The 20134-nt window shown below is 45.4% G+C and overlaps 1 protein-coding gene across 7 annotated transcripts in view; it reads left to right on the top strand.

The window, feature by feature from the left end:
• LOC137622911 (uncharacterized) overlaps nucleotides 1–10248 on the top strand; it is a 66068-nt gene extending 55820 nt beyond the window's left edge. For all 7 annotated transcript variants that reach the window (XM_068353470.1, XM_068353466.1, XM_068353469.1 and 4 more), the window contains one exon: nucleotides 6884–10248. In XM_068353470.1, the coding sequence (XP_068209571.1) occupies nucleotides 6884–8940 (2057 nt within the window). In that variant the 3' untranslated portion in view covers nucleotides 8941–10248. The remainder of the gene's footprint in view (nucleotides 1–6883) is intronic.
• Nucleotides 10249–20134: the final 9886 nt, after the last annotated feature.

Genomic DNA, 20134 nt, shown 5'->3' with positions numbered 1-20134 from the left:
GTCTTCCGCCGGTCGTCGGGTTATTCCTCCTGCTGAACTTTGCGCGGCTGCCCCGCCGACGAGTTATGATGCATCGTCAGACTCGTCAGCCGTAACGAGTTCCTGTTCCTCGGAGGGCGGGGCCCGTAAGAAGTCCCGAAGATGACGTGAGAGATCCCGGAGGAGATATTCTCGTTCCCGCTCACGCTCCAGGTCTCGCCACGGGGGTAGACGCTCCAGGTCCCCCAGAAGGAAGTTTAGGAGAAGTAGATCGCCTGGACAAGAATGGGTGTTGGTCCCGCGTAGCAAGCTCCCCGAGTTCTCAGCAGTTCCGAGTTCGTCAGGTTGGCTACCCAGATCCAGAACCCCGGACAGATACGCTCCCAGCGGCAGATTCGACAGACGGAGGGATACGTCGTTTCCAGCCCCATCGGAGAGGCGTAAGGCCGCGAAGGTTCCGACTCAATCCGCCCAGCGGAGGGAGTCGCCCCTTCGGACTGGCAGCCTCGTCCCATCCTCCAAGGTGACTCATCACCGTCAGGAGAAGGAGAGACGGCTCCCCTCGTCGGGCAAGCCCACGGAAGCCAGATCCTCCACGACGAAGGAGAGACCTAGGACGGAGGTCCTCGCCGCTACGGCAATGCCCGTCCTTCATCCAGAGCCTCGTACGGAGACCCCCGCCAGAGGGGCTCTGTCACAAGCAGCAGATCACCCTATGGAGGAGATGGAGGACAACGCAGAGGGCGTAACAGCGGAGGTCTCCGCATACAGGAGAGTGATAGGGCTCATCAGGAGCCATCACAGAATTGAAGAGCCCGAACCCTCCTCCGAGGACCCCTGGCACTCTAGCCTAAACAGACTGGTAGAGGCCCCTGTTCAACATAGACCATCCCTAGCACTTCCGATTGCCAGGGATGTTAGGCTGGGTAGGGCGCACGTCAATAAGATCGTGGCCACGCATGCAGAGGCTCCCAAGACCCAAAGTTCCTCCAAGGTGCTCCAGGGCCTGAGGTCACAGAGCAAATTTTATCTTCCCGAGGGACAACGACCAGGTGCCTGTAAGGTGGAACCAGCTCTCGAGGTGTTAGGCCAAGGAGGATCTGAAGATAGGGCCTCGTCGGCTCCGATCTGTTTCTCGCAGTCGGAGGCTACAATGATGGAGGAGATAGCCAAGGACTTGGTCAACGTGTCCTCGTGGCTGGACTGGTGGGCCTCCGCCCTTGTAGGAGTCCAGGCCTCCTATGACCTCTCGGTCCCAGAGAATCAGGCCCTACTGAAGGAGCTGATTAGCTCGGGAGGTAGGGCCTTGAAGTTTGTCTCCTACCAGTCTCTAGCTCAAGCCGCCAACTGGATCCTGCGGAGGAGGGATACAGTCCTTAATAAAATTACCAGACGGATTCCGAACAGAGAAGCGAGAGCCCTGAGAAACCTGCCACTATGGAAAGATTCCCTTTTCCCCCTGAAGGCAGCGGAAGAAATAATGGAAAGGGTCAGGAAACGGAAAGATGTGGGTGATCTCAGACCCCAGTCAGTGAGAAGACCCATCCACAGAAGGACCGGTTCCTATGCTCCTCCTCCGCCTCGGGCCTCGCGTAGCCAGCCCAGGAGAGACGCCCCAGCGACGGCTTGGTTACAACCTTCACAGCCCTCCCGTAGGGGAACATTGTCAACCCCGTCCTCCTTTAGACCATCCTACGCGGCAGCCAAGAGAGGGCGTGCAGGCCGCTCCTCCAGAAGGAGATAGGGATAGAGGCCCCCTACTCCTGCCCAAGCCTCAGGTGGGGGGATGCCTCAGACATTTTTGGGAAGCATGGAAAGACCACTGTGCAGACCCGTGGACCGTAACAGTTCTGAAAGAAGGGTACAGGCTACCCTTCCTAGCGGACCCTCCACCCCTATTACCAGACCTACGGGCAGAGTGGTTGGCTCCAAAGGACCCCTTAAGGAGGACAGCTCTGCAAGAGGAAGTCTCGGCGATGTTGGCAAAAGGGCCGATAGAACCAGTCCGGGACCCGGGCCCAGGGTTCTACAGCAGACACTTCCTGGTGGAGAAGGCAGCGGGAGGTTGGAGACTTGTCATAGACCTCTCAGCCCTCAACAAGTTTGTGTGCAAGACCGACTTCAAAATGGACACCCCGAAGTCGGTCCTGGCGTCCCTGAGGGAAGGGGACTTATGATGTCCATAGACCTCAAGGACGCATACTTCCAAATCCCAGTGCACCCTTCCAGCAGGAAGTACCTAAGGGTAAGATGGGGTGCCCAGACATTGCAGTTCAAGACCCTCTGCTTCGGGCTGTCCACAGCTCCTCAAGTCTTCACAAGGGTCTTCACAACAGCCTCAGTATGGGCACACGAACAGGGCATCCGCCTGATTTGGTACCTGGACGACTGGTTGTTACTTTCAGCCTCAGGGGAAGTACTGAGGGAGCAAGGCGCGAAGTTTCTGCGGTTCTGCAATGTCCTGGGCATCATCATCAACCTGGAGAAGTCTCAACTGATATCCTCCACCAGGATGACCTACCTCGGGATGGTCTTGGACTCCCGGTTGGCGAGAGCCTTCCCTTCCGCGGAGAGACTAGACAACTTTGACCAGATCCTCCGTCCCTTCCTCTTGGACCAGCCCAGGAGAGCGAAGGACTGGCAAAGATTGATAGGACATCTCGTATCTTTGGAAAAACTGGTCCCCCAGGGGAGGCTCAAGCTCAGGGGAGCCCAGTGGAATCTGAAGGAGCTCTGGAACCAGAGGCACTCCGCCCATAAAGTGATTCCTGTTCTCCCGGAAACAAAGGAAGACCTGGAGTGGTGGCGCAACAGATCGAACACACTCAAGAGAATGCCCTTCGCAGACGACCCTCCCGAGATGCTCCTGTTCACGGACACATCCAAGGGAGGTGGGGGTGCCCACCACCTCGGAAGGTCTGCAAGAGGAAAATAGACGGATGAGGAGAAGGCTCAACACATAAACGTCCTAGAAATGAGGGCAATTCGAAGGGCGTGCCTAGAGTTCGTCAACCTACTCCGGGGGAACACCGTGGCACTGATGTGCGACAACGCCACGGTGGTGGCCTACATAAAGAAGCAGGGAGGACTAAAATTGAAGGAGTTGTGCGACCTCACGTTGGATCTTCTGGAATGGGCCGAGGCGGAGCAGATCAGGATCTCAGCAAGGTTCATTCCAGGAAAAAGGAACGTCCTGGCCGACGGCCTCAGCAGGATGGGACAAGTAGTAGGGGCCGAGTGGTCCCTACACCCAGTAGTAGCAAAATCTCATCATCCAAAAATGGGGGTCGCCAGTGATGGATCTCTTTGCGACAAGACTGAATGCACAGCTCCCCGTGTTTTGTTCTCCTGTGCCAGACCCAAAAGCAGCGTTAGAGGACGCCTTCCAGCACCCTTGGGACAATCTCACGTCTACGCCTTCCCTCCCTTCGCGATGCTCAGGCAGGTGCTCAACAGAGTAAGGAGGGCCCACAACCTGAAGAGAGAGATTGGTTCGTAGATCTAAATGAACTAGCGTGTCTTCCACCTTAGCCCCTCCTGGACAGGCCAGACCTTCTCCGGCAGCCCCACTTTCAAAGGTTCCACGAGAACCCTCGGTCCCTCCGCCTTCACCCGTGGAGGTTACCGAGCGTCTCCTGAGGAAGGAAGGCTATTCGTCGAAGACAGCAGCAAGGATTTCAGGGTACCTGAGACGTTCATCTGCAGCGGTCTACCAAGCAAAGTGGGCCACTTTCACTAAGTGGTGCTCCTCCAGGAACATCAAGCCACTGAAGGCCTCCATCCCGGAGGTTGCGGACTTCTTGGTCTATCTCAGGGACGTGGTCAACATGTCTATTCCGGCCATCAAGGGAGTCCGTGCAGCGTTAGGTCAAGTTTTCCTCCTGAAGGGCATCGACCTGGGAGCCTCTAGACATATCTCGATGCTCATCAAGAGTTTCGAGCAGGCATGCCCCCCTCAAGCCGTTAGGGTGCCACAGTGGGATGTGGCCAGGGTCCTGAAGATTTTATCAGAACCCCCGTTTGAACCCCTAAAAGGCATCGTGGACAAAGATCTCACCCTCAAGACTGTTTTCCTGCTTGCTTTGGCCTCAGCAAAAAGAGTAGGGGAGATTCATGGACTGTCTTACGAGGTCTCGCACTCGAAGGGTTGGAGAGAGGCATCCTTCAAGTTTGTACCATCCTTTGTAGCTAAGACCCAGAATCCAGCCGTGTGGGATCCCAGGTTTGAGGGCTTCTCAATACCAGCAATTCCCCGTTCGGACAACCCAAAGGACTTAAAGCTGTGCCCTGTCAGGGCAATAAGGAAATACCTAGAGAGGACGGCTAAACTTTGGCCTAATACCAAAAGTCTGTTTGTCTCCTCAGGCCCAGTGAAGAAGCCAATCTCAAAGAACACCATCTCCTTCTGGCTGCAGCAGGCGATAATCAGGGCATACAGCAGTACGGGAATTCCCCTGCCGGGCAAGCCCAGGCCCCACGACATTAGGGGTCTAAGTACCTCGTTAGCATTCGAGAAGAATATGGCGGTGGGCCAAATCCTGAGAGCTGGCACTTGGTCTAGCCAGTCGACCTTCACGGCTCACTACCTAAAGGACTATTCGAGGAAGCCCCTGGACAGATTCTCAAGAGGAACCGTCATCTCCGCGCTCCAAACGGTTTGACGACATAGCCCCAGAAATAACCGCAGATGGTAAGACCAAGAGACACAGGTTCGTTCCTTAACCCCCTTGTTCTTCCTTCCCCTTTTTCCGCTCGAAGATGTACTCGGGTAGTCCCCCTGAGCCTGTTTCAAGACACGCAATCATCGGAAGGCCATGTCTCCTAGGAATTCTTGCAGAGGTGAGTTACTTAGACACTAAGATAGAGCTTTTTGTGTATGTTTTTCCCTATTTCCCGTGTTTCATGAATGGTAACAGAACCTAGCCTCCTATCTAGGTTCCCCTGATCATGCTTAGCTCGGTCTCTAGGTCTGGAAGGCCACTCCCACCTCCTAAAGTGTAAGTCTCCTAAGAAAGTAGTTCGAGGTAAGTACAGTACTCCGTGTTGGAACAAATTACAAATTTTAAGTAATTTGTATTTTTCCTAACAGTACTTACCTCGAACTACTTTTGGGTAATGGCCCACCCTTCCTTCCCCGAGTGCCTTACTGGACCTCTTAAGAACCTAAGCTACCAAGAACTTACTGGAGGTCGAGACCTGAGAAAGCATGCTCCCTGACACAGGGTTAGCCTCGGCGCATATCACTCCGCCTGAGGTTAACCCTCACAGAAAACGGGAGTAGGGTAAACTACACAAAACTCTGGTCGGTTGGGAGGAGATCCCAGATACTCCTAAGAAAGTAGTTCGAGGTAAGTACTGTTAGGAAAAATACAAATTACTTAAAATTTGTGATTTTCCTGTTTACGTAATGTTTAATAATAATAATGCTGTCTTTATTACGCAAATTGCTGTTACATAGTGTATTTCTTCATTTCTATGGTTTTGAAAATTTCAGTAGCACTAGCCTCAAATTTGTCAAGATCTAGAATACTCTCCCTGTGTGTGTGTGTAGTCCATTCTGCTCATTGATACGTCTGGTATTTTCTTCCTTCTTTATGGAAACAAAGGGAGGCAAGCTTTTGGAATTGGGGTTAATGCTACCGCAGTAATGGTAAAAGTAAAAAATTTTATTTTGTAATGGGTTTCTTTGTCAATATAAATATGCACCTACAACAAAGAGACAAGTAGACCAGTATCCTATGCGGCCACATCCCAAGTCTTTGCCAGGAGTATACAGAGACTAGTGGAATAAACAAGCATTCATTCCCCTCCTTCCTTATAAAACAATTGACCTGCTGTAACAATTAAACCAAATGGGATAACATCCAGGTTTGTGAGTTATATCTCTTTCTATGAAAAGGACACTCCAAAATCAAACCATTGTTCTCTAGTCTTTGAAATTGCCATATCCTCTGTACCATGGTCTTCTACTGTCTTGAGGTAGAGTTCTATTGCTTGACGGTACACTCATGGACTATTCTATCTTATATCTCTTCCTCTTGTTCTTTTTTTTTTATTTTTTATAGTTTATGTATGAAAGCTCTATTTTAATGTTGTTACTGTTCTTTAGAATATCTTATTATAATTGTTCATTACTTGTGTTTTATTTATTTCCTTGTTTCCTTTCTTCACTTGGTTATTTTTCTGTGTTGGAGCCTTTGGGCTTATAGTATCTTGCTTTTTCAACTAGGGTTGTAACTTGGCTGGTAATAAGAATAATAATAATGAGTTTGTGGCATCAGAACATCTAACATGGTGCACTACAAACCTTTTTTAAGGGACTTCTAGCAGCACCTGATTTCTGTCGGCTATTTTACCATTCCCACTTCCTTTCCTCTGTCTTGATGCCCAACTGCCAAGTTTCCTTCCATGCTGTTTCTTAACACTGAATGATCATCCTGGTCCCAGCAGTGGGCTACATGGCTTAAATTCAAGTGGTACATCCAGGATTACAATTTCAAGTTGAATGTAAAAGTGAAGTTTGAAGTTGACCCTCACCAGCTTGTAATCAGTGATGCAAGAGTAAACCCTAAAGATTGGTTGCCATAGTGCTCATGTTGTGAAATTGGGATCCTTGGTAATTGAGTGACTCAAGCCCTACAAAATGTGAGGACAAATCAGAGACAGCCAGTAAGCAAGACAAAAGTATGCATAGTGAGAGTTCTTAATCTTGACATAGGAGTTTGGTAAGACTAAAATTTCTGGGTATCTATAAGAGTACATGAATGTTGTAAAGTGAATGATGCGTAGGGTTTTAATGAAAGAAAAGTTCCAAGTTTCCTTATTATAAAGTAAGATATTTTTCTCCAGCATTTTTAGTGTAGAGTTAAAAAAATAAGTATTAATGGGTTCTTATGCCTTTCAGCCATCAAAACTCCTCTCAAGTGTCCGGAGTGCCCAATGCAGTTTTGCACAGTGCGATCCCTTTTTTGGCATTTTGGGCTGCATGGAGCTAGATCACAAGATATGTCTTTGCCTCCAATTTTATTGCAAGATCTCCTGGTGCCATGGGACAAGGCTTCGACAACTCGTTTCCTGTCTCAGGCACAAGAGTTGCTTGAAAAAGCAGAAAAATCATTGCATATGCAAGAACTAGAAAAAGTAAGTGATGTAGAAAAGGTTTTGGGTGGATTAGGTACCCACGATATTGTGCCTCCTTTAGTATCTTCTTCAGCAACCTCAGTGGCCCATATTACATCAACAGCATCTGTATGTCACTTTTCATCATCATCATCATCTTGTGATAATAGCCCAAGCATTGAGAGATATTTGGAAAAGGACCAGACCCCTCCATTGCAGTTTCCAAGACAGGACGATAGTTCAGGAAGTAATGTAGATGTTATTTTAAAGATTCCCATACCAAGACTCAAACGCAAATTTCAAGTCCCGCCATCTGTAAAAATGGATAAGTTTGTCAATATTCTTCCAAAATTACCAAATAAAAAACTGCCAATAAGGCGTTCTTTACAAGCCAGTCACCATTCTAATTTGATCAGGCAAAGTAGTTCACCCCCACCTCAGGTTTCCTTGCAGCCAAATTCTCCCTTGGATTTGGTGACTGTAACTCCACAGCCACCAATAATTCCCAAGATAACAATGATACCGAATTCCAGTTCTCAGGTCCATATACAGCCTTTGTCATCATCAGGAAGTTTGATGCCATCACAGTCAATTATCTCATCTCAGCCAGTTGTTTCTACTCCATCTCTCTTATCATCACAGTCTTTGCTGTCAAGTAATCACTTGGCATCATCCTCTCAGTTAGGGTTGTCTCTTCCAGGTACAACTAATGATAAGACCACTTCTGCAGCAAATCACATCACACTGATACCAATGGATAACATCCCCACTGCCAGTCACACCCATCAGGGATCCAAAGGTAATCCCAAGTCAATGCGAATGATTGCGCCGTCACAGCTTCCTCCTACAAAAGTTTCTAATTCTCTTGATGGGGTTGTAGAGAAAGATGGTTTAGTAATGATCAATTCTAATCTTGCTTTGAGAATAGTTTCCTCTCTACCCACCACACTAGATACAACCACCACCACAACGAACACAACCACCATTCATCCCATTACCAACCCTTCTCTAAATAACTTGACAATATTACCCCAAGTTGATGGAGGAAAGAGTCATAGTTCTCTTAGAGACACCGTCAAGAATCCCGACATATTAACCATTGTACCTCAGGTAGATTTGAGTAAAAGATTGTCATTGCTAAAAAATAAATCATCTGTTTCTAGTACACCTACCACAAGTTGCACAACTACAACCACAACTGCTGGTTCCCAGGTGGTTAAATTGTACTTATTACAGTCAAAAGAGTCAAGTACTTTGAACATACCAAAACTAAAAATACCTGATGCTTTTAAAAACCTTAATGGTGTGGAATTTAAACCCCTTAGCATAGTAAATAGTAGAGGAAAAGAAACCAACGTGGATGAGGAGGAAGAGGCAAAAGATGATAGTTTATCTGATGACGAGGGTAATGAAAGTATGGTAATTGCAGACATCAAGGAAGAGATTGAAGAGGACTTAATGGACCCTCTCAGTTTGTGTGCTGTTACCATGGAAGATGAACACTTAGAGTTGTCAAATCATGCTAATGCTCTTAGTCAGTCAAGTGTTTCCATAACGTCAGTAGAAAATGATAAAGCTACAGATAAATTGGAATTGAAAGGTCGGGGAAAGAAAGATAAGTTGGACATAGTGAAGTATGAAGCCCGAAGATACGTTTGTTGCTTTTGTAATCGCAGGTTTGGTTGGTCTACAGATCTTAAGCGTCATGTGATTTTACACACTGGTGAAAGACCTTTCCAATGTAAAGTTTGTCCAACTGCTTTTACTAGAAAGTTTCTTTTACAAAATCATATGAAGCGAATGCATCCAGACAAATGTAAGATGTCAGATCTTTGGCCATAGTAACTGTTGGCTCTTTCAAGATATTGTTAGACAAACTAGACAAACGTATGAGAATAAAAAATACAGTTGTTTAACTAGTGAAACTGTGTTGGTTGGTGCTATCAGAAGGCATTATGTCGTTATAAGTTGCAGACCTATTAGTGAAAATATTTATACCTAGTCACCAGTGTTTAGAATATCAGTTTTATTTTATATGTTTCCCTTGAAATCTGTATTATTGTATCTTCCAGGTAAATATTTTAACCACCAGTGATAAGTGAAGACTTGGTTAATGCCACTAATATCATGGATAGTGATTTTGTAGACAGTATCATGTCTTATGCAGCATTGTAATTTGCTCATAATTCCATGTCAATAAATTATGATAGTTTATCAGTTATATGAGAGAAATTGTTTGCTAAACTCCACTCTGTGCTGTCACACATGCCATATGTGTATAAGTATCCAAGGAAATGAAGTATCAAGAGGAATCCTTAAATCATAGGCAACAAATGTTCAAGATTGAGGGAAAGTTTTTTTTTTATATATGTATAAATGCTTAGTTCAAATGGTTATTTTTATAAAAATTGTGTTTAATCATCTACAAAAATACCCTGATTACACCTTGTCATTACTTAAGCTTTAAAGGTTTAGTGTTTGAGTAATGTGTAGGGATTGTTTGTTTATTTTAGAAATGCACATCTGTGAGAGCTATCATGACAAGAAGTGAATTTTAAATGTATTTATGACCAGAATATTTTACAGGTGAGTGGCCCAGTTGTTAATAGGTAAACATAAGTACTGTACTTGAAAATAGAATTCTGTACTCCCTTATTACGCAGATTTAAACCTCCCATCGTGCCTGTCCGTTCTCAGGTATTCCTTTCGTTGCTACTACTTCAGAAAAAATAATCAATTGTTCGACTTGAGCTTTTTCCATAGATTTGACAGGATTGTACCCAGAGCAATTCTTTGTTAAAAAAGTTTTCTTAAGTAAAACAAGTTTGAGGGTTAACTATCAAATTCAAAAGTATGTTGAACTTTAATACAAATTTTATTTTGATACCCCTCATATGCACTTAGACCTCCTGTATTAATTAAATTTAGTAATGCAAGCTTGAGAACACAGCTTTACATTATAAATAGGGAATATTCAGTCTCCATAAATGTAATTGTAGAATGCATTTTTTCTTTTTATGTTCATAGACAACAAAAGCTGAACACACTGTATAGTCAATCTTGAAAAATGGACATGAGCTATATTTCATGATAATTTCTATTAGTTTTTTTGTGGAGTATTTTTTTTTTTTTTTTTTTTTTTTTTTTTTACTTTACAGCAGTCTGCATCTGAATAATTCGTGAACCAGAAGCCCCTCAAGTTAGAGATAGGATTTGACATTTTTCTTATCTACAGTATATAGATTATCTTGGTTTTTCTCAGGTTTCAGGTTCCCACAGTGAATATTTATATCACTTGACATCTCTTCAGGGACTAAATGTTGTCAGCAGTAACAGTGAACTGTCATTAGCTTTAAAAGATATATACAGTATATAGATTCTATGGTTCACAACAATAAAATTTACTTTGAAATTGACCACCTAAAATGTAACTGTCAGTTAAGTTTGAAGCCTTTGAGAAATTGTGACTACTGTATCTAAGAAAAGAATTAAGACAGTATATTCAATCTTAGACTTGCTCACATATTGCTGCTCCTATGATGGCTGGTAGGTACTTTGTTTAACTTGATCTTCCCATAGATATACTGCAACATTTTAAGTATCTTTTAAGGTGTAATCTTGATTTCAATAACAAGTAAGACATTTTTGCACAAATTCATAACGTAAATTAGTCAAAACCTTGCAAATTAAGTTTTGATATTTCATTCTTGTTGTACCCTAGATAGAGAAGAAATTACGGTTGCCCTCTCCAAGATGAAAAATGGAAAAGCTAAGGGACCTGATGAGATCCCAGTGGAAGTCTGGAAATGCTTGGGGGAATTTGGAGTGGATATGCTGTGGGATCTGATGAAAAAGATACACCGGAAAGAAAAGATGCCCAGAATGTGGAGGAATAGCTTTCTAATACCTATATTCAAAGAAAAAGGGGATGTACAAAATTTTAATAATTATAGAGCAATCAAACTTCTCTCACATACTATGAAGCTTTGGGAAAGGATTATAGAGCATAGGATAAGGGAAGAGACCGAGATTGGAGAAGAGCAGTATGGATTTATGCTAGGCAGAAGCACAACGGATGCAATGTTTGCACTAAGGCAGTTGCTGGAAAAATATAGAGGCCAAAAGGAATTACATATACTGTAGTATTAATTGACTTAGAGAAGGCTTATGATAGAGTTCCACGGCAGGAGATATGGAGATGTCCGAGAGAGAGGGGAACACCAGAGAAATGTGTTATACTGATCAGAGATATGTATGAAGGAGCAGGCACACAAATAAGAACGAGTGTTGATTTGACCGAGACATTTGAAGTAGGTGTTGGGTTGCACCAGTGGTTGTCATTAATCCCTTACTTAAAGAGTGAGGGAACAGTCACCATGGACTATGCTGTTTGCAGATGATATAGTTCTGTGTGATGAAACCAGAGAAGGATTGGAGGGGAAGCTGGAGAGAGGAATTGGAGACCAGAGGGCTAAAGATCAGTAGAACAACCCGTAGAACCAATTGAAGGACATACATTTGCTGGGAGAAGTAGTAAAGACGACAGAAAAATTCAAGTACTTAGGGTCTTATGTGGAGGAAACAGCTGAGCTCTAAAAGGAAGTAAACAGTAGAATTCAAGCTGGATGGAATAATTGGAAGTGTAGTGTAGTGAGACCTGCCATGACATGGTGTAGAGACCTTGCCCATGAAAAAGATCTTTGGGAAGAAGATGAATGTTGCAGAGATGAGAATGCTAAGATGGATGGCTGGTATCATGAGACTGGATAAGGCTAGGAATGATTTGGTAAGGGGAACAACTAAGTTTACAGAGGTTTCAAAGAAAATCCATGAAAAGAGACCACTGGTTTGGGCATGTAATGAGGAGAGACCAGGAGTATGTTGGGAGGAGGTTGTTGGAAATGGAAGTTCCATATTGGGAGGAGGTTGTTGGAGATGATGTTCCACGTAGGAGGAGGAGGATGGGGATGGAATGTGTGACAGCAGATATGGAGGAGAAAGATCTTACAGCGGAGGACATTGGAGACAGAAGAAATTGGAAAGGGCTTCAAGAAATAATGACCATGCAAAGCGGGAAAAGCTTTAGTCAAAGAAAAAGAAGTCCTTGTGGTAGCTTGTTAGAAAAGATCCTGTCTTGCATTCTGCATGTTAGAACTTCAAGCCTGATAGTTTCCAGTTGTGTCTGCAATTATATTGCCTACCAGCTGAATCATTAGCAACCATGGCCTGGTTGCTCCTGGTCGTGGTTTGGCTGCTGACCATATGTACTTATGGTCGGTTTATGAGCATTGCCCTGCCCCTTATCTCTGTTACTAATGAGGAACTTTTTACAAGGAATCATACAGGACATCTTATGAGAAATAAAACTCCTAAAACTACCTTGACAGTATTGTCAATATTCTTGAATGTTAGTAAGTTATGCCTTGGAGTAAAATGGTATGTCCATTGTTAAGCACTGCGGGAAAAATTTGTAATATTTTGTGCAATATGAATCCAGATGCATGTCGTTTCAAAAGCTACGTTCACCCTGTCCTTGCAGGTAACTTAAGTTCTAGGGTAACTGCAGAAAAAATTTGTCTCATTTTAGGCATGTGGTCAGTGCTTGGGAAGGTTATTCAGTTCTTTATAGCAAAGGTATGATGAAAAATATTAATATGATTAGGAAATGATAAAAGCTGTCATTAGAAAAAATGATCACATTCAAAGTACTGACATTTTTTTCTTTAAAATGGATAAATGCAATACCTGTACTATATTGTACTTATATTTCATTTAAAAACATCTACAGTATATCAATTCCTTATCCTAATAAATCAGTAATGGATTCATCATTACGGTGAAATTGGTCTGCTAATCTGATTGATTCCTTCCTTCCAAGATGGAATTTTAGAGCCTCACTATATTATGTCCATCACTGAAGATTTAAGCCCTTAAATCCTCTGGCTACCATTGAAAGGGGAGGTGCAAAGTTCAATCTGACTCCTAATCCTTTCAAATATTTAGGCAAAGTCGAAATGTGCCAACTATTGGGACATCTGTAAGATAAGTTTACTTCTGCTTTAGGTAAAGGTTTGGGTGGTATCGCACATCAGTCAGTAATGGTAACTTTTGACTTTTCCTTTATTCTGGATATCTGAAAACCAACCATTTCATTTTGAAAATGAATAATCAAGAAATACTGACAACGAACAAAATAATCCTTCGGTCCTACCAAGTAAGAATTTTAAGTGTTTGGTACTGTATAGCTAATTTATATAATAACAATAACATTCATTATTGCCTAACATTTTCAACTGAATAGCTGTCCAGAACTCAAAACTCCATTCAATAATAGAAATTCTTAGATTACTGTGAAATCAAAAACTTTATTTTATAAATCTTAATTATCTGTCATATTTTGTAAATACTTTAAAAAAAAGTTTCATCACATTTAAAAAAAAATATATACAAACATGGTCCGTGCAATATTATATTTAATTTAATTCTATCGGAATTTATTTTAGTATTTTGAAAAGTATACATGAGTATTGGTCAGTCTTTAAAGATGCTGATGAATAGTCTGCCGTTGCCTGTCAAATAATGACAAGAATTTGGTTTCTGGTTTCTTACCCTTGAAAAGCCAGTTGTATTTAAGGTACATTAGTTTTATACAATTTGTTGATTTGTCATTTTGGAAATGCAGAATTTGATTGAAGCCTTTTAATGTTAGAGATTTCCCTCATCTTATGTGTCATACTATGATCCCAAATTGTAAATGGAAGGTCTTTATAGATGTAATTATAAAGACAGTATGCAGTTGATTCACAACTTTTCCATTTCTGGTTTTATTTTGACATGTAAAAGCAGATGTACAGAATTTTTTTTTTTCATATGATTTTTATAAAAGAAAAAAAGTAGACATAGGTTAAAGTATTTTAGATATCTAAAAAAGTGCATTGATGAGTTTTATAAATATAGTGTGCATTACAAGAGATGTACTGATTTAGGATTGCAGTACTTAGTTATTTAAAACTGTTACAGATTATATTTTTTCTATAATATTTCCAGTTATCCAGGTTTGGGGAATAATTCAATGATTATGGCAGGATGTGACAGCACATTACGTAGTTCTTTTCTTCAAGTAGTCATTTTATATATTTGCAACTGTATAATCCTCCCTTTTTTTCCTATCCACAACAAACATGGTTTTAGTATGGCATTCCTGCAATTTTTTGTATGGTAAGATACAATTGCAGTTTTGTGAGTTTCCTTACCTATAAATCATTCAGTCAAGATTTGAGATATTTACATTAAATTTACTGATATTTCTTCTATGAGCATTTTTGGAAACTTGCAAAAGCAGTGACATTATCCAAAATTAAGTGTGTAATGTGATTTACTATAAGGGTATGAAAAGGAAATGAACCTGTGATAGTGAAGTTGAAAATGCTCTCAAGCATGATGAAGTGTTGATAAAATGTCTTTTTTTTAGAAGTTTGTTTTGGCAAAGCATTGTTGAATAAAATGGCTTTTTCTTTATTTTGGTTTAAGTAACCAAAAAATACTTTGTTATTAAATTAAAAGTTGCAAGTTTTAGTTGTATATTATGGTGGTATTTCTCTCTCTCTCCTCTCTCTAATGGAGTATTTATTTTTATTTCAGAAAGGAGTGATGAATACTGTACTTCATTTTATATGTAACTTCCATGCTTGAGTAGTGAAATTTGACATTTATGTTAAACATTTTGAAATACATTTAAACAGTTAAAAATAATCATGCAACATTTTCCACCTCTAGTTGAATGTACATTACTTAGTCATTGATTTGTATAATTACAGTCTAATCATTTTACTGCTGACTATTTCACTTGTAACCCAAAATGGAATTGGCAGGAAAAAGGGTTAACATATTTACTGGAAGACAAATAATTTATACATTATAACTGTTTTATTTCAGTGACACTACACATCAGATTTATTTAGATATCTTGTACATAGAATACATAGAGTGAAATTTATTTTCCACATTTTCACTATATTCACTGTTGTAGCCAAAGAATTGAATGCAATCATCCTTAGGGCCCTGGAATTTATTTTGGTCAAGGATGGTTCTTGAACCTGGTCAAGTAGAATGCAGAAATTTCCATAGATAATGATTCCTTGTTCCTTAAAAATTTGTCAAGTGAGCTTTGTGTCTATGAACTACTTGTCAGGACTTCCGTGTACGGAAAAGGGATTATTCAACATTTACAAATGTCCAGTGGCTTAGCTAAAAAAATTTAGCAAAATTTAATATTAATTAAAATTATTTGTGTATTTTATAGTTGTTCCAACACGGAGTACTTACCTCGACTACTTTCTTAGGAGGATCTGGGATCTCCTCATTACCCGACCAAGAATTTTGCGTAGTTCCCCCTCTCTCCGTTATCTTGTCGGTGTGCTCCAGGGCGAGGGATACTCACCCTGGGGCGACCCGGGGTCAGCGCGTGAGGATGCGCTGTTAGGATCGTCAGTAAGCGTCTGGTCGCGGCGTAGATAACATCTCGCCGCTCTCTCTCACTTATCCCGTCCGATCAACTTGTGTTCCTTTGTGTTCCCCATCCTTTGTGTCCCACATGTTCCCTTGTGTTCCTTATCCTCTGTGCACCACGTGTTCCCGTTGTGTTCCTCACCTTTCCCTTGTATTCTTGTGTTGCTTGCGTGTTCGTTTTCCATCGTTATGGAATCCCAGCGTCGCTGTCCCGGGCCCCAAGCTGGTAAGTCTTGTGGAGCCTGGCTTTCTAGGCCAGAGGTCGACCCGCACTCGCTGTGCTCCTCGTGTCGGGGGAATAAGTGCTCCCCTACCTCCACATGCCCGGAGTGCGAGTCCTGGCCTGAACTGCAGTGGACATTGTTCGCCAAGAAAAAGAAGAAGGCGCCCAAGAGATCACCCAAGAAGACGAGCCTTACCTCGCCGTGAACTTCACCCTCAGCACCGTCGGAGAGAGGTTCTCCTTCACCTTCCCCTACCCAGAGTATTGGACGAAGTAAGTCCGTTGCGGGGAAACGGCCCATTGCCATTCCCCATGAGTCTGATGTCGGGGAATCTGTTGTGAAAGGTTCTATGCAGACAAGTGGGGGGTCTGCCAGTGTGGCGGAAGTGTGTATGGTAGAAGAAGGCCTGGTGCCCGCAGGACCCGTCTCAAGTGAAGACCCGGTGTGGGGGAAGCCCGAAACAACGCCTACCCCCACACCGTGGCAGTGCTTTTCAGGTTCAGCGGGTTCCGGGGATGGTCGGGACAAAAAAGGCGGCCCACGTGTTCTTCGGACCCCGACTCCTTTGTGTGGACAGCGCCTAGGATGCCCTTCAGGTCCCCCATGAGGCAAGAAGAAGAGTTCGAGGGATGGTTCACTTCTCGGCCTGCTATCCCCTCACCCCCGGCGCCCTCAGCTATCCCCTCAGCTACGCTTCCGCCGGACTTCATGGAGCCCTCTACCCCGGTATCCAGACCAAGGACCCCTAGAAAACTTGTGATCGAGACAGACGACTCGGACAGTTCCTTTACCTCGGACATCTACGCTTCCTACAGTTCTTTCTCATCGGAAAGCTCTAACGACCGGGACTCCAGGAGGAAGAGGAAGAGGTCCAGGAGGAGGAGAGTTAGCTCCCACGTCAGCCCGGCCAAGAAGAGGTTGAAGTCCTCGAGGAGGAGGTATATTACAGTGGTTCGTCACCGTCGTGAGTAGAGTAAGACAGCTGCTGGAGCCGCTTCCGTACCCTTGCCCAGTGTTTCTTCAGCTCCGCCCGCTCGCCGGGTGCATCCGTTGGCACACTTCCAGTTGCCCCTTCCCAGCAAGTCAGCGGCTCCACCCATGCGACGTGACCTTCCGCGGGTGAGACCAAGCGGCTCGGCTCCCAGCCATTTCGTCGTAGCGGCTCCGGCCAAGTTTCGGACTATGCTGCTGCCACGACCATCGAACAGCGCCATCCGGGTTTCCCCAGCAGGGGGTAGACCCATGACGGCTACCCCCGGCCCGGCGGCTCTACCCGCGACGGAGGCATCCGCTCCAACCCGCCAGGAGGGGAGGGATGCCTCCGCTCCCACGGATCCCTCCATGTCCGATGAAGCTTCCGACACGGAGGTGCAGATAGTGGATGAGTTGTTAGGCACAGGCGAGTGTTCTCCGGACGAAGTATCGTCGTACCGGAAAGTACTGACCCTTATTCGGCACCACCATAGGTTGGACGAGCCTCAGCCCACGTATGAACAAGCTCGACTGCCAGGTCTGGGCAGGATGGTTGACACCCCTGTCCAGCAGAAACCATCCCTGACCCTACCTTTAGCACCCGACATTGCCCTGGGGATGGAATACGTAGACTGTTTCGTGTCGGGCCCAAAGAATTCGTTGAGAGCACAGGGTTCCTTCAAGCTGCTGCCGGGCCTTAGAACCCAGAAGAAATTCTGTGTGCCAGACGGACAACACTCAGGGCCCCACACACTGGAAGAGGCGGTAGCTACTCTGAACCTGGGCAACACCGACGAACGGAGCCTGAACACACCAGTGGTCTTCTCGCAAGCGGAGGCTGCCATGATGTAAGACACCTCGCAAGACATTGCAAACGTAACCTCTTGGCTGGACTGGTGGGTGTACACCCTAGCAGGTCCTGTTGGTGCCAGAAAATCAGGCTCTGTTGCAGGAACTATATGCTCGAGGGGCAAGGCAATGAAGTTCCTCACCTTTTAGTCCCTTACCCAGACAGCCAACTGGGTCCTGAGGAGAAGGGACACGGTGTTGAACAGGTTGCCCCGTAGGCTCCCCGAGAGGGAAACGATTCTTGAGGAACTCCCCTGCCTGGTGCGAGACCGTGTTCCCTCTTCAGGCAGTAGCGGAGACAGTAGAGAGGGTTGGGAAGATGAAGAGTACGGTCGAACCCAGGCAACAAGTGACAAGGCGGCCCCCTATTAGAAGGACGTCAACAGATGGGGCCTACCCGCCTACAAATCCGGCTAGGCAGGAGGCCTCCTCCTCTTCGTGGCACCAATGGCCCAATCCAGGAGGAGTGGTACCCAACCTCAGGCTTTAGGCCTAAGTACTCAGGACCAAGGAGAGGCCGCTCCAACCGTCTCCCTAGGAGGAGATGGGGAGGGAGGCCCCCTACACCTTTCCACGCCTCAGGTGAGGGGATGCCTCAAACAGTATTGGCAAGCATGGTGGGACAACGGAGCGGATCCGTGTACGGTGACAGTCCTCAGGGAGGGATACAGGATTCCCTTCCTGTCGGAACTGCCCCCGTTGATCTCCGAACATCGGGCGGAGTGGTTGGCGCCCAAAGACACAGAGAAGAGAACAGCCCTGCAAGCAGAAGTGGAAGCCATGTTGAGCAAGAGAGCCCTTCAGCCCGTTCACGAGCCGTCTCCGGGTTTCTACAGCAGGCTCTTCCTGGTGGAGAAAGCGGCGGGAGGTTGGAGGCCAGTCATCGACCTCTCGGCGTTGAACAAGTTCAACAAGAAGACCCCCTTCAAGATGGACACGCCAGTGTTGGTGCTGGCAGCCTTGAGAGGAGGAGATTTCATGATGTCCCTGGATCTCAAGGATGCTTATTTTCAGATCCCCGTACACCCCTCCAGCAAGAAGTTCCTCAGAGTAAGGTGCGGTTCTCAGACACTTCAGTTCAAGACCCTCTGCTTCGGCCTGTCAACGGCTCCACAGGTGTTCACCAGGGTGTTCGCCCTGGTCTCAGTCTGGGCGCACAAACAGGGCATCAGGCTGATCAGGTACCTCGACGACTGGTTGCTGCTTTCAGACTCAGAGGCAGTCTTAAAGAAGCAAGGTGAACTTCTGCTGCAGTTCTGCAAGGAGCTCGGGATTACGATCAACCTCGAGGAGTCCCAGTTAGTCCCTATCACCAGGATGACGTACCTGGGGATGGTCCTAGTCTCCCAGCTGACAAGTGCCTTACCATCCCAGGAGAGGTTGGACAACCTAGACCAAGTGATTTGCCCATTTCTAGCGGGCACTCCAGTGAGTGCCAAGGATTGGCAGAGACTAGTGGGTCACCTGGTCTCGGGGAAATTGGTCCCACAAAGCAGGCTCAAGCTAAGACCAAACCATTGGAATCTGAAGCATCTCTGATCAGCGGAGGAGTCCCCACAGAAGATAGTCAAGGTGTCCCTGTCCTCCAAGGACACGTTCCTCCGGAGATGCTGCTCTTCACGGATGCATTGAAGGAGTGGTGGGGAGCTCATCTCCTCGAAGAAACAGCAGAGTGGAAATGGTCAGTGGAGGAAAGGACCCGGCACATCAATCTTCTAGAGCTCATGGCGGTACAAAAGGCCCTAGCCATATTCGCCTGTCTCCTCCGGGAAAACTCGGTGGCACTCGTGCGACAACGCCACAGTGGTGGTGTACATCAAAAAGCAGGGAGGCCTAAGGCCAAGGGAACTGTGCGACCTCATGGCTCAGATCCTGGAATGGACCAAAAGAAGCCACATCCTGCTAACAGCCAGGTTCATTCCGGGAAAGAAAAACGTCCTGGCAGACGGCCTCAGCAGGACAGGTCAGGTGGTAGGGTCAGAATGGTCTCTTCACCCGCAGGTGGCACAGGAAGTTCTCCAACGTTGGGGCTCCCCGTGATAGACATGTTCGCCACAAGACTCAACGCACTGCTCCCTGGTACCAGACCTGACAGCAGCGTTCGAAGACGCCTTCCAGCACTCGTGGGACGGCCTCGACGTTTACACCTTTCCCCCCTTCGGGATCATCAGGCAAGTACTCAACAGGCTAAGACAATCGAGTTCCACAAAGATGACTTTGGTAGCGCCCTGGTGGCCGAGAGGGAGTGGTTCGCGGATCTTCAGGACCTAGCCACTCTTCCGCTGTGGCCCCTCCTGGCAAGAGAAGTCCTACTAAGTCAGCCTCACTTCCAAAGGTTACACGAAAACCCCCAGGGCCTGAGGCTACACACGTGGAGGTTATCAAGCGCCTACTAAGGAAGGAAGGTTTCTCGGATAAGACTGCTGCCAGAATGTCGGGCTATCTCCGTAAGTCCTCGTGCATTGTGTACCAGGCAAAATGGG

The sequence above is a fragment of the Palaemon carinicauda genome, chromosome 30, assembly GCF_036898095.1.
Source record: "Palaemon carinicauda isolate YSFRI2023 chromosome 30, ASM3689809v2, whole genome shotgun sequence".
Taxonomy (NCBI): Eukaryota; Metazoa; Arthropoda; class Malacostraca; order Decapoda; family Palaemonidae; genus Palaemon; species Palaemon carinicauda.
This window is presented reverse-complemented; position numbering and strand designations above follow the sequence as displayed.